Source organism: Canis lupus, chromosome 13, assembly GCF_048164855.1.
Source record: "Canis lupus baileyi chromosome 13, mCanLup2.hap1, whole genome shotgun sequence".
Classification (NCBI taxonomy): domain Eukaryota; kingdom Metazoa; phylum Chordata; class Mammalia; order Carnivora; family Canidae; genus Canis; species Canis lupus.
The window spans coordinates 18,593,311-18,607,938 of NC_132850.1; the positions used below are offsets into that span (position 1 = coordinate 18,593,311).

The following is a 14,628-nucleotide window of genomic DNA, read 5'->3' on the forward strand; positions in this document are numbered from 1 at the left end:
TCAGGGCTGGAGAGCTGGCCGCCGCCGGTGGTGTTGTCCCTCCTGGTGTCGCCTTGTGCCTGGGACAGAGCGTGGCTGCCAGGGAGCAGGGGCCTCATGGGGTAAAGAGCTCCCACTGAGCCGTGCACGTGGCAGGAGGTGGGGCATCTCCCCAGGTGCACACACCTCAGAATCAGCACAGTAGCCCCTCCCGGAGAAGACCAGCTGGAAGGACAGGGGAAGAGCAAGTCCTTGACCCAAAAACGCTGAGAAACGCCAGGGAAAGTCGAGGGATTTACAGTATAAAGAACCAGAGGGTACCCCTCCTTTTTTTTTTTTTCCTTCCTTTTTCCAGTACAACTCGTTTTTATATCAGGCTGTAAATTTCCGATTTTTTTTCCTTTTTTCCCTCTTAGTTACAATATTTTACCACCTCTTCATTTTTAAGACTCTTCCTTTTTGACTTTCATATTTCTACAATTATAGGTCCTAGATATATTTTCCCCTTCCAGATTCCCTTCAACATACTCAACTTAATTTGGGGAGATATACAAGATATTCTTTTGTTTTGTTTTGTGTGTTTCGTTTTCTCTGCCTCATGTTGTTCTACAATGGCAAAAGTTAATACCTTCTAAATCATGACCAGTATGCACGCAGAACCAAGTGGAACACCGTGCTGGTTCATTCTGTGAGATTCCTCATGGCCATTCTGCTCCTCTCTTTTATGTCACTTATGTTTTGGTGGTCAATGGCTGGGCCCCCTACAAGTATTTCTGGTTTGTATAAATTTGGGACAGAGCATCTTCTAACATACAGAAGTTAATATACTCAGAAACAAGAGGATCACCCTCTAGAACCCCTCAGGTAGACTACATTCTCCCTCCATTACAACTTCTTCACCACCTTCTCCCAGTCCCCGTTTTTTTCTACTTCTTCTTTTTTTTCTTTTTTCTTTTTCTTTCCGTTCTAGTTTTTCTCATCTTCTTTAGGATTCCTGGCCTTTTATTTCTTACGACTTTGCTTTAAAATTTGTTTTTCACTTTAGTGGTCCTTTTGTTTTATTTTGTTCTGATCTTTGTTTCCAATTTCTGGTCTCTGACTTCATCAGAATCATCTAAGGTAAAATATACTAGGTCGCGGTTGATATTCTTGACTCAGCCTGCTCATACAGCCACTCTGCACTGAGCAAAATGACTAGAAAGAAGAACTCACTACAAAAGAAAGAATCAGAAACAGTCCTCTCTGACACAGAGTTACAGAATTGAGATTACAATTCAATGCAGAAAGCCAATTCAGAAGCACAATCATAAAGCTACTGGTGGCTCTGGAAAAAAGCATAAAAGATTTGAGAGACTTCAAACTGCAGCATTTAGACCTAATCAGACTGAAATTAAAATTCAATTAAATGAGATGCAATCCAAACTTGAGGTCCTAATGACAGGGTTAATGAGGTAGAAGAACAAGTGAGTGACATATAAGACAAGTAGATGGCAAGGAAGGAAGCTGAGGAAAAAAGAGAAAAACCATTAACAGACCATGAGGTTAGGTTAAGGGAAATAAATGACAGCTTCAGAAGGAAAAAAATCTACATTTAATTGGGTTCCAGAGGATGCGGAGATGGACAGAGGACCAGAAAGCATATTTGAAAACATAATAGCTGAGAGCTTCCCTAATTTGGGGAGGGAAACAGGCTTTCAGATCCAGGAGATTGAGAAGTCCCCCCTAAAGTCAATAAAAACCATTCATCACCTTGATATTTAATAGTGAAACTTGCAAATTCCAGAGATAAAGAGAAAATCCTTAAAGCAAGGAGAGACAAGAGAGTCTTTACTTATATAGAGAGAAATAACAGATTAAGAGCAGACCTCTCCACAGAGATCTAGCAGGCCAGAAGGGGCTGCAGGATATATTCAGGGTCCTAAATGAGAAGAACATGCAGCCAAGAATACTCTTTCCAGCAAGGCTTTCATTCAGGGTAGAAGGAGAGAGAAAGGGCTTCCAAGATAGGCAGAACCTGAAAGAATATGTGACCACCAAACCAACCCTGCAAGAAATATTAAGGGGGACCCTGTAAAAGAAAGAGGAAATCAAAACAAACAATCCACAAAAACAGGGACTGAATACGTATTATGATGACACTAAATTCATATCTTTCAATAGTAACTCTGAAAGTGAATGGGCTTCCTGATCCTATCAAAAGGCATAGGGTTTCAGACTGGATAAAAAAGCAAGACCCACCTATTTGCTGTCTACAAATGACTCATTTTAGACATAAGGACACCTACAGCATGAAAATAAAAGGTTGGAGAACCATTTACTATTCAAATGGTCCTCATAAGAAAGCAGGGGTAGCCATCCTCATATCAGATAAATTAAATTTATCCCAAAGACTGTAGTAAGAGATGAAGAGGGGCAGTATATCATACTGAAAGGATCTATCCAACAAGAGGAACTAACAGTCATGAATTTTATGCCCCTAATGTGGGAGCTGCCAGTATATTCATTAATTAATAACCAAAGAAACGTCATCCTTAGATAATACAGTAATACTGGGAGACTTCAACACGGTGCTTTCTGTAAATGACAGATCTTCTAAGCACAACATCTCTAACAAGCAAGAGCTTTAAATGATACACTGGACCAGATGGAACTTTACATCCAAACACAACCAAATACACATTCTTCTCAAGTGCACATGGAACTTTCTCCAGAATAGATCACATACTGGGTCACAAATCAGGTCTTAACTAATACCAAAAGATTGGGATTGTCCCCTGCATATCTTCAGGCCATAATGCTTTGAAACTAGAACTCAATCGCAAGAAGAAATTTGGAAGAAACTCAAACACGTGGAGGTGAAAGAGCATCCTGCTAAAAGATGGAAGGATCAACCAGGAAATTAGAGAAGAATTAAAAAGATTCATGGAAACTAATGAGAATGAAGATACAACCGTTCAAAATCTTTGGGATATGGCAAAAGCAGTACTGAGAGGGAAATACATCGTAATACAAGCATCCCTTAAAAAATTGGAGAAAGCTCAAATACACAAGCTAATCTTGCACCTAAAGGAACTGGAGAAAGAACAGCAAATAAAAACTACACCCAGCAGAAGAAGAGAGTTAATAAAGATTCTAGCAGAACTCAGTGAGATAGAGACCAGAACTGTGGACCAGATCAACACAACCAGGAGTTGGTTCTTTGAAAGAATTAAGAAGACAGATAAACCATTAGCCAGCCTTATTAAAAACAAAAGAGAAAAGACTCTAATTAATAAAATCATGAACGAAACAGGAGTGATCACAACCAATACCAAGGAAATACAAATGATTTTAAAAACATAATATGGGCAACTATACACCAATCAATTAGGCAATCTAAAGAAATGGACACATTTCTGGAAAATCACAAAATACCAAAACTGGAACAAGAAGAAATAGAAAACCTGAAGAGGCCTATAACCAGGGAGGAAATTGAAGCAGTCATCAAAAACTTCCCAAGACACAAAAGTCCAGGGCCAGATGGCTTCCCAGGGAAATTCTATCAAACGTCTAAAGAAGAAACAATAGCTATTCTACTTAAGCTGTCCTGAAGGATAGAAAGGGATGGGATACTTCCAAACTTATTCTATGAGGCCAGCATCACTTTCATTCCAAAACCAGATGAAGACCCCATTCCAAAACCAAAGACCCCACCGGAAAAGAGAATTATAAACCAATATCTCTGATAACACAGATACAAAAGTTTTCAACAAGGCACTAGCCAATAAGATCCAACAGTACATTAAGAAGACTCTTCACCATGACCAAGTGTCATTTATCCCCAGAATGCAAGGCTGCTTCAACACTTGTAAAGCAATCAATGTGAGTGATCATATCAGTAAGAGAAAAAACAAGAACCATATTCTCTCAATAGATGCAGAGAAAGCATTTGACAAAATACAGCATGTATTCCTGATCAAGACTCTTCAGACTGTTGGGATAGAGGGAACATTCCTCAGCATCCTAAAAGCCATCTATTATAAGCCCACAGCAAATATCATACAATGGGGGAATACTGAGAGCCTTTCCCCTAAGATGAGAAACAAGACAAGGATGTCCACTCTCACTACTGCTATTCAACATAGGACTAGAAGTCCTCAGCCTCAGCAATCAGACAACAAAATGAAATAAAAGGCATTCAAATTGGCAAAGAAGAAGTCAAACTCTCCCTTTTTGCAGATGACATAATACTGTATATAGAAAATCCAAAAAACTCCATGCCAAGATTGCTATAACTCATACAGCAATTTGGCAGCATGGCAGGCTACAAAATCAATGCCCAGAAATCAGTGGCATTTCTATACACTGACAATGAGACTGAATAAAGAGAAATTAAGGAGTCAATCCCATTTACTATTGCACCCCAAAGCATCAGATACCTAGAAATAAACCTTACCAAAGAGGTAAAGGATCTATACCCTAAAAACTACAGAACACTTCTGAAAGAAATTGCGGAAGACACAATGAGATGGAAAAATATTCCATGCTCATAGATTGGAAGAATTAATACTGTGAAAATGTCAATGCAACGTGGATAATTTACACATTTAATGCAATCCCTATCAAAATACCATGGACTTTCTTCAGGGAGTTGGAACAAATCATCTTAACATTTGTGTAGAATTAGAAAAGACCCTGAATAGCCTGGGGAATATTAAAAAAGAAAAGCAGAGCCGGGGCATCATAATGCCGGATTTCAGGTTGTACTACAAAGCTGTGGTCATCAAGACAGTGTGGTCCTGGCAAAAAACAGACACATAGATCAATGGAACAGAATAGAGAATCCAGAAGTGGACCCTCAACTCATGGTCAACTAATATTCAACAAAGCAGGAAAGACAATCTACTGGAAAAAAGACAGTCTCTTCAACAAATGGTATTCAGAAAATTGGTCAGCCACGTGCAGAAGAATGAAACTGAACAATTTCCTCACACCATAAACAAAAATGGGCTCAAGATGGACGAAAGACCTAAACACGAGATAGGAATCCATCCAAATCTTAAGGTAGAACACAGGCAGCAACCATTGTGACTTCGGCCACAGCAATTTCTTGCTAGACATGTCTCCAAAGGCAAGAAAAACAAAGGCAAAAATGAACCATTGCGACTTCATCACGATATAAAGCCTGCATAGCAAAGGAAACGGTGGACAAAACCCAAAAGCAACCTACATAACTGGAGAAGATATTTGCAAATGTCTTATCTGATAAAGGACTACTATCCAAAATGTGTAACTGGGTGTTGGGCATTAAGGAGGGCATATGATGTGATGAGCACTGTGTGTTATACCATATATTGGAAAATTGAATTTAAATTTTAAGAACTTATCAAACTCAACACCCACAAAAACAAAAAATCCAGCCAAGAAATAGAAGAACAAGGTAGAAGACAAGAACAGACATTTCTCAAAGGAAGGCATACAAACGGCCAACAGACACATGACCAAATGTTCCACACCATTTGGCATCAGGGAAACAGAAATGAAAACCACAATGAGATACCACCTCACACTGGTCACAATGGTTAAAATTCACAACTGAGGAAACAACAGATATTGGTGAGGCTGCAGAGAAAGGCGAACCCTCTCATACTGTTGGTGGGAAATCAAACTAGTGCAGCCACTGTGGAGAACAGTAAAGGGGTTCCTCAAAAACTTAAAAATACAGCTATCCTACAAGCCAGCAATTGTGCTATTAAGCATTTACCCCAAAGATACAAACATAGTGATCTCAAGGGACACCTGCACCCCAGTGTTTATAGCAGCAGTGTCCACAAGAGCCAAACTATGGAAAGAGCTCAGATGTCCATTGACAGATGAGTGGATAGAGAAGATATGGTATATATATATATATATGAATAATTCCATATATATAATGGAATAATGATCAAAAAAATGAAATCTTGCCTTTTGCAAGGAGATAGGTGGAAATAGAGGAAATTATACCAAGCAAAATAATCAATCAGAGAAAGGCAATTATCATATGGTCTCACTCTTAGGTGAAATTTAAGAAACAAAACAAAGGATCATAGGGGAAGGGAAAAAAAATAAAAACAAGACAAAATCAGAGATGGGGACAAACCATAAGAGACTCCTAACCATAGGAAACAAACTGAAGGCTGCTGGAGGGGAGGGGGGATAGGGGATGGGATAAATGGGTGATGAACATTGAAGAGTGCACGGGATGCAATGAGAACTGGGTCTTACATAAGCCTGATGAATCACTGACCTCTACCTCTGACATAAATAACACATTTTACGTTAATTAATTGAATTTAATTTTTTAAAAAAGAAAATAAAGTTAGATATATGAGTCAAAATTACAAGCCTAGGTAGAGTAAGATTGTTTCCCAAAATATTGTGCGTGATTGGTGTATGGACTGTCCTAACTAAAGGGCTGGAATCTATGAAAGGTGGACAATATCATTGCCCTACCCACCTTGGCTGGTTGTGTCAGACTTTTGCACCTGTTTAGAAACCAATTAATGCAAATGATGAGGAGTGTCTCTCTCTTCCCAGTTTTCTTCAGATAATTCATTTCTGACAACCACATTTTAAAAATATAGAACTATATTTTTCAGTCTCACCATAATATTTCAGTATCTGGCTCAGTGTTTTAGGTACCAATTGAGTTACGGTTCTAGTTAAGATGTGAAATTAGTGGGAAAAAAGTGAAGGCCCAAGTCACTAGCCTTCTAAATCTAAATATAAATCTAAAAATAAAAATCTAAAAATAAATCTAAAAATCTAAAATAAATCTAAAAACAAAATCTAAAAATAAAAATATCTAGAATGACTTCCAAGTTAAACTTGCTTGGGTCTTTTTGAGGAAAATAATGTAAAGTCGGGATATTCTGTATTTTCCCTTTGAAACTTGACTACATCAGAAACCGTCCATCAAATACAGGGTAGAGTGTATTTAAAAGAAAATACAAAGCATTATGTAAATGACATAAATTTTTCAGGTGGGAAAAATGTTGACTTTCTTTCAGTTTACTTTATCAACTTTTTAATGGATCAATTTTAACAACATAAATGCTTTACTTCCAAAACTGTTTACAAAGCTATGAATTGGTCTGGGAAATTATTTTTAAGATTTTATTTATTTATTCATTCATGAGAGACACACAGAGAGAGGCAGAGACACAGGCAGAGAGAGAAGACTCCCTGTGGGGAGCCAGATGGGGGACTCGATCCCAGGACCCCAGGACCACGCCCTGAACCAAAGGCAGATGCTCAACCACTGAGGCACCCAGGCCCCCAGTCTGAGAAATTTTATAAGAGATTTTTCTCTACATGCTTACTGAAGAAGTTTTGGAATACAAGTGAGGTCCGGAGCTAATGACGAAGAAAGAATTCATGGGATGCCTTTGGTGCAAAATGGTGGTTTTATTAAAGCCTGGGGACAGAACCCAAGGGCAGGCAGAGCGGCTGCCCTGGGCTTGCAAGGAGTGGCTGACTATATAGTGGCCAGTGGGGGAGGTAAGGAAAAGGGAGATTTCAGAAGGATTTTCATTAGATAAGGAGGACCTACAAGATACTGGAGACCTAGCCATTCTCCAGTTAAAGAGCACTTTTCCCTCTAGCAGGACATTAACTTTAAGACAATTGGAAACTTCCTAAAGGATGCTGCACAGATCCCACCCCGGGTGGGGGTCATTTGTGGGATATCAGCTTGTGCTTTGTCCTCAGCTAGCCCTGTTCCCTCATCACTCACTATCTCCAAATAATTATCTATTTTAAGAATTTCACTTCAGGGGAACCTGGCTAGAAGAGCTGGTAGGCCATCTTGATCTTGGGTTGTGAGATCCAGCCTCACTCTGGGGGTAGAGATTACTTAAAAGATAAAAAAATATAATAAAATCTTTAAAAAAAAAAAGAACAAAAAATCCTTAGACTCCTTTACTAGCTGTTGTATGCATGTGATGAATCATTAAATTCTACTCCTGAACCCAATATTGCACTGTATGTTAATGACCTAGAATTAAATCTAAAAAGTGAATAAATAAATAAAAGAATGAGTAAATTAATAAATAAATTCCCAGATCTCCTGAATTTCTGCAGCAGACCTGACAGCGTAGAAAGAGCAAGCTCTGGCCCTCAGGCCCCGTCCACCTCTTCCCTTGGGTCTAACCCAGCTCTGACCCCGGGGAGATGGCACAGAGGGAGCACACGGAGCTCCCTAAGGGGGGGCGGGGCGTCCTAGGGGTGACAGGTGTGAGGGCCCGTTCCTGTTGGAGCAGGTGGGGGATGACTGCTCAGGCCCCGCTGGGGGTCAGGTGAGGTCAGCGTCCCGTCTCCCACTGATGATGTGTCCTTGGGCGTCGGCTGCTGGCGCGCAAGGCCCGAGGCGGCGGCGACAAGATGGACGCCTGCCGCCATGTTGTTGGGCCTCCTGATGCCCTTCGGTCCCGCCCGCCCAGCACAATCCAAATGATTCCCAAGACACTTAATTTTGCTAAGAAAGAGGAACGTTAGAGAAAGGGATGTTGCAGCCCACGAATGTACAGAGTGGGAGCTTCCGGTCCCTGCAGGTGCCTGCTGACCCCACTGCCCTCCAGCCCCGACGCCCCCGCCTCCGGCCTGGTCCTCGGGACGCTGCTGTCGGGGAGGGCCTCGTGCAGATGCCACGGAACGAGGGGGGCGCGGCCTTGCCAGGGATGCTACTCCCCTCGCTCACCCTAGTAGGAGCCAGTCAAGCTCTTACGGGACCAGCTTTCGGGATTTTAAGAGTAAATCCTAATATTAGGTGGAGTTTCAGATACTTTTGTCCTGAGTTATTTTTCAGCTGACTACTTTAAAAGGCCTCTCCATTACAACTGATTAGAAAATAAGTGAACGTATATAAAAATGCCACTAAAATCCCATCATTATATAATTACTTACTGAACAGAATTAACACCTGCCCATAGACATAAGAAGTTGCAGAAATCCTTCTGTCAGAAATAGATAACCTTAAATACTAACATTGTGTGCATGCTTTTAGTGATCTCCTAGCTCTGGAGCTCCTCGATAGATAAAGTAGAAAATATGCAATTAGGTCATCTAATTGGGGTAAAGACTTTCTGGAAAGAAAAATATTAGCTTAATTACAAAAAAATTCCTAGCTTTCTGGCTTGATCATATTTTTTTCTGAGTGTTCTTATGAAAATCACTTCAGGAATCAGTTCGGAGTACCTGGGTGGCACAGTGGGTTGAGCAACAGATGCTTGATTTGGATTTGGGTCATGATCTTGGGTCATTGGGTTGATTCCAGTGTCGAGCTTCATGGTAGCTGGGGAGTCTGCCTGTGATGTTCTTTCTGGCTCTCCCTCTGCCCCTCTCTTTGCTTGTTCTCTCTTTCTCTCTCTCTCTCCCTCTCCCAAAAATAAATTTGTCTTAAAAAAAAAAAAACGAAATCTGAATTCATTTGTAAAAGTGAAGCTGAATAATATTACCCACTTCTTAAAGTACCGTAGAGACTTAGAGTACTCTGAGTACTTTAAACCATAGTTCATTTCTTTATCTTTTTTCTCTTATTGGTCAGACCTCTAAAATATTATGATCAGGTGAAGAGCCAGCTTATACACTTGATCCCGCTGTAACTCCCCTTCAAGCAACTCCAGGGCAAAGAGCTATCTCTTCTAGAGACGCCCCCAGAGCAGGACACTGAGGGTTTCCATCACCCAAAACTCCCAGGCTCCCTTGCCTTCACATGTAAACTTCTCTAAGAGCACTGTTCGCTTAAATGAATTGAATTCAAGTGCATTTCTAAAATTTGGCACAATATATAAAACAGTGTCTAGGTGAACATTCATCTATAGGAAGCTTAGTGCTGTTTTCAGGCTTTCTTAGAGACAGGACAAAAGGGATTCACACTGCTTCAGAGGAGACTCTGATGAACATCAGAAGGAACCTCCTGATACTAGTTGTGACACCAGAGGAGCAGACAAAAAGGAGATTGAATACCTTCTTTCATTTGAAGAGAATTTAAAAGTGAAATGACATAAGTAAATGAAGACTAGTGATAGACAAAGGGTAGAAGAGTTGATCCTTCAAGGTGTCCTCTTGAACCCGGTACTCAGTTCCTGGGACAATAAACATTCCTGACCTCCCTGCTTAATATTGAACACCCAACAGAGCCACTATGCCTCAGTAGCAATCAACAGCACACATTATAATTTTTATGCTGGCTTTTATGCCAGAGTCATCAAATTGGTTTTCATGCTCATAGCCATGTACAGGATGAGCGAAGAATGTCCCAAGAAGGTCATGCTTTCTAAATCACTTCTTCCTGTTCATCCTTTACTATGGAAGAAGGATGCTGCATACTTTTTTCTTAGCTTCTTCATGGCTGTCTTCATGTCAGCATTTCTGAGTGTGTAGATAAGAGGGTTCAACATAGGTGTGATCACTGTGTAAAAGACAGAGAAAACCTTATCCACAGAGAAGCTGCAGAAAGGTCTCAGGTAGATGAATACACATGGCACAAAGATCAGGCTGACCACTGTTAGGTGAGAGGCACAGGTAGAGAGTGCCTTGCTCCGGCCCTGGCGGAAGCGAGTTCTCAGAGTGGTCAGGATGATGGCGTAAGAGAACAGCAAGACCAAGAAACAGATGAGAGAGAGCAGACCACTGTTTGAGACCATGAGCACCTCTACTACATATGTATCCATGCACGCGAGCTTGATGACCTGAGGGACGTCACAGTAGAAGTTGTCCAGTTCATTGGGGCCACAGAAGGGCAGCTGGATCACCAGCATGACCTGTGTGATAGAGTGGATGAAACCCCCACACCAACAGGCAAAAACCAACTGAAAGCATAACTGGCGGTTCATGACTGTCAGGTAGTGCAAGGGATTACATATGGCCACATACCTATCATAGGCCATGACCGTCAACAGAAACATCTCACTGGCTCCCAGAAAGTGCAGGAAGTAGATCTGGGCCAAACATCCTGAGAAAGAGATGATCTTGCCTCGTTGTAGAAAATCTCTTAACATCTTGGGCACGGTAACACAGCCCAGGCATAGGTCAATGAAAGACAGATGACCCAAAAAATAGTACATGGGAGATTGGAGCAGGTGAGCATCAGCTCGTACTGTTACCATTATCAACAGGTTTCCCAGAACAACAGTCATGTAAAACAAGGAAAATGTTAGGAAGAGAAACAGCTGTAGCTCCCAGGAGGATGATAGGCCCAGAAGAACAAATTCTGTCACCTTAGAATCATTGCTTTTTTTCATCAAGTCAAGAAGTGACCTAAAGAAATAAAGGATCAAATTGAAAGAAGGATTCAATTCAGACAAAAAGCTCTCACTCTCTCTCCCTCTCCCCCTCATATATATATGATTTTAAGTGTATATGTTTATAGAATCATATTCCAAGATAAAAAAAACTTAAGCAAATTCTGTGAGGTAGGAAATATACATTCCCGTATAAATAGAATGAGGAACATTTTGCATACCTTCCAACTCTTCCTTTCTATAATGCTTTTAAGTTGAATTTACAACAAACTAACCAGGAAGGAGACAGGGAACTGGGCATGAGGCGATGAGAAGATGAAAATCATTCCATTTTTTAAGGGACAAAATTAAAACCTCTAGGGGCAGGAAGACTTCTGGAATGAACTATCTAGATCTAATGCCCAACTCTGTCACTCTCCAATGCAGTGACTTCAGGCAAGGTATCAAACTTGAATTTTAATCTTTGTTTATTCAATTAATATGAAGATAATGATACCTTCCAAGATTGTTTTGAGAATAAAATATAAACTCTTTAAGAACAAAATACACTTTCATAAAAAAATGACTTAAGTCCCTGAAAGTAATGAGATATTTCTTTTATTTGTTTGTTTTAAAGATTTATTTATTTATTTATTTATTTATTTATTTATTTGAAAGAGAGAGCAAGAGGGGTGGGTGGGCAAGGGAGAAAGAGCATATCAAGCAGATTCCATACTGAGCACAGAGCCCAACACAGGGCTTGATCTCAGGACCCTAAGATCTTGACCTGGGCCCATATCAAGAGTTGGATCCTTAACTAACTTGAGCCACCCAGGCACCTGAAGGCAGTATTTCTGATTCATCTTTGTACTCATGCCACAGTGATTACTATGTGATTATTTATGATGCTGAAAGGAGAATGCTTTATACTATAAATTGCTATACTGTACCACAGTTAGCAGGTATTCTGAATGTACATGTTAGGAAGCAAATCACTTAGGAATGAAAGGAACCTCATGTCCTTGTCTTTATTTATTATCCCAGGTTACAGAGGTTAGGGAGTTTGTAGAGACTAGGTAAGAGAAAATAAAATCTTTATCTTTAAAGGAATCGTCAGACTCAAGAGGAGTAGGACAGTAGCTGGAATACACTAATCACCAAAAGAAAAGACCAAGGGCCATGATCCATATCACTGAGCAGGTACAAAAGAGGTTTACCATGACCAATTTCATAGAAGAGGATGATAAAGGAAATTAGAATTCTTTTTTTTTTTTTTTTTGAAATTAGAATTCTTCTGCTTTTGGAATTTTCAACAACCATGGGTTCATTTAAAAGAAATAAAGTTTACACTACAATATTGTTTTATCCATTTTCTCCTGCTCTACATTTACATTCATTCCCAATATTGGGTGGGAGTATCCCAGATTACAAATTTTTTAAAAAGCAGTGAAAAATTAGTAGATGTTTCTCTGTCTAGATTAGTATATTTTTAATCTAGAACTAGCTCTTGGTAAAATATTAAGTCAGGCAAAATTTGTATTTTTCTGTCCTCAGTCCTAGTTACCTAGTCTATGTTGCACTTGGTTCTCTCAAATCAGTCAGGGAAAGTTATCGGATAGTTATTCAGATATTCCAAAAAGAAAAATTCCTAATACCAAGAAATTTCAGTACATATAGTATTTCAAGATAAGCAAGTGAGAGAGAGATTTGGGGCCCAAGGAAATTTTGGATGTCTTGGTCACACCACATATGTGACCATTCTCTTCACCTGCCTGGAGTCAGGTGCCCAGGTGCATCTAATGCTACAATCTGATTAATAATGGAAGGAACCACCTACCTCCCTCTCTAGCATCATTTGGAAAACAAAGCAAAAAATACAGGAAACCAATTGCTGTCATATGTCCAGCCCTACTTGAGCTCTGATACAATGGAGATTTTCCAATCTTCTTTGGATATACCAAGGATTGTGAATTTCCATATAGAAGTTGCATTCTGATGTTCTTTCCCATGATCCAAGATGTTGAATTCGACAGGTCAAATTCTCATTAAAATTCTTCATCGAGGGGTCCCTGGGTGGCTCAGCGTTTGAGGGTCTGCCTTTGGCTCAGGGTATGATCCCAGGGTCCCAGGATCGATTCCCACATTGGGATCTTTGTATGGATCCTGTTTCTCCCTCTGCCTGTGTCTCTGCCTCTCTCTCTCTCTCTCTCTCTCTCTGTCTGTCTGTCATGAATAAATAAACAAAATCTTTAAAAAAAATGTCCTGCATCTAACTTCAAGCCTCATCTTTGGAAAACTAGGAAGAGCCTGAGAAAGACCAAGCTTTTTTGTTTGTTTTTTTTGTGTTTGTTTGTTTTTTAATTAAAAAGAGGCTTCTGAAAACAAGGGGAGAGAAAACAAGTGGAAAAGTAGAATCTAAAGCATTCCTGTAATTTATGACTGAGAAACAATGTGATTATTTCCTACTGTGAAAACATAATAGGAGAAGGGTGATATCAAAATCCTTACATTTCATGAGACAAACTTAGAAAACCATATATTTGAGTTGTAATAAATTCCAGTTATTCTTAAATTTTTTTATTGACTCGGGGAATATTCTGCCTTCAGATAATGTGAAAACATAACGCCAACTATTATGGAAAGCTCACTCTCAGTGTTGATAAACTGCCACACTTGGCAAAAATACATCCAGCTTCTACATTTCTGAAGACTCTGATCACAGTAAGAAATGTGACCACAACAATGACAGAAAAAAGATTGCTACTTGAAGCTTAAATGCCATGTGAATTTGTTTTGAGGGTATCTGATGTAATTCTAATTTTTCTTGAAACTCCAAGAAATGGACACCATTCGTTGAAGGTGATACCCATGAAGGTATTTCTTACTGAGAAGGGCATCATCTTTCTGCTTTAATCTTTGTTTGAAACACTGCACCTTAAATTTCTTTTGGGAGAAGTGAAGAACTTATCAAGAAGTAACTGAAATAAAGAAATGGAAAATAGTATCTAGGAGGTCCTGAGACAATACTGCCATGAATCCAGTGCTTTCTGCTATATTACGTTGATCCTATCTTATCCATACCTTGTAATTCCCTTCCTATACCACTGGCCCCAGTTCCCTGATGCTATGAGAGTGTCATTGCTCTGTGAGTGTTTCCAAATGTATAAACCTGGAACAACAAAACTCAAATGATTTCTTAAATTTAAAGATTACGACTGTCAGAGAAGTATAAAAATGGCTTCAAAGACAGAAAGACCAGCAAGGGAGGGAAGTGGAGCTTTGAATAAAGACATCTGAGAAACTTACATGACTGCATGTCAGGAGCTATGTGAGTTCGAGGAAATACTATGTTACCCTACTGTTCATCCCACAGATTCCGTCAGAGTTTCAGTCCAACAAAATTAGAAGT

The 14,628-nt window shown here is 39.8% G+C and overlaps 1 protein-coding gene and 1 pseudogene across 1 annotated transcript; one reads left to right on the top strand and one right to left on the bottom strand.

Moving 5' to 3' along the window:
• LOC140602707 (olfactory receptor 11H12-like) overlaps positions 1-14,628 on the top strand; it is a 36,141-nt pseudogene that overhangs the window by 11,487 nt on the left and 10,026 nt on the right.
• Positions 10,293-11,246, bottom strand: LOC140602149 (olfactory receptor 4Q3-like). Its single transcript, XM_072771549.1, has one exon. The coding sequence runs from the start codon at positions 11,238-11,240 to the stop codon at positions 10,293-10,295; it is 948 nt and encodes a 315-aa protein (XP_072627650.1). The 5' UTR covers positions 11,241-11,246.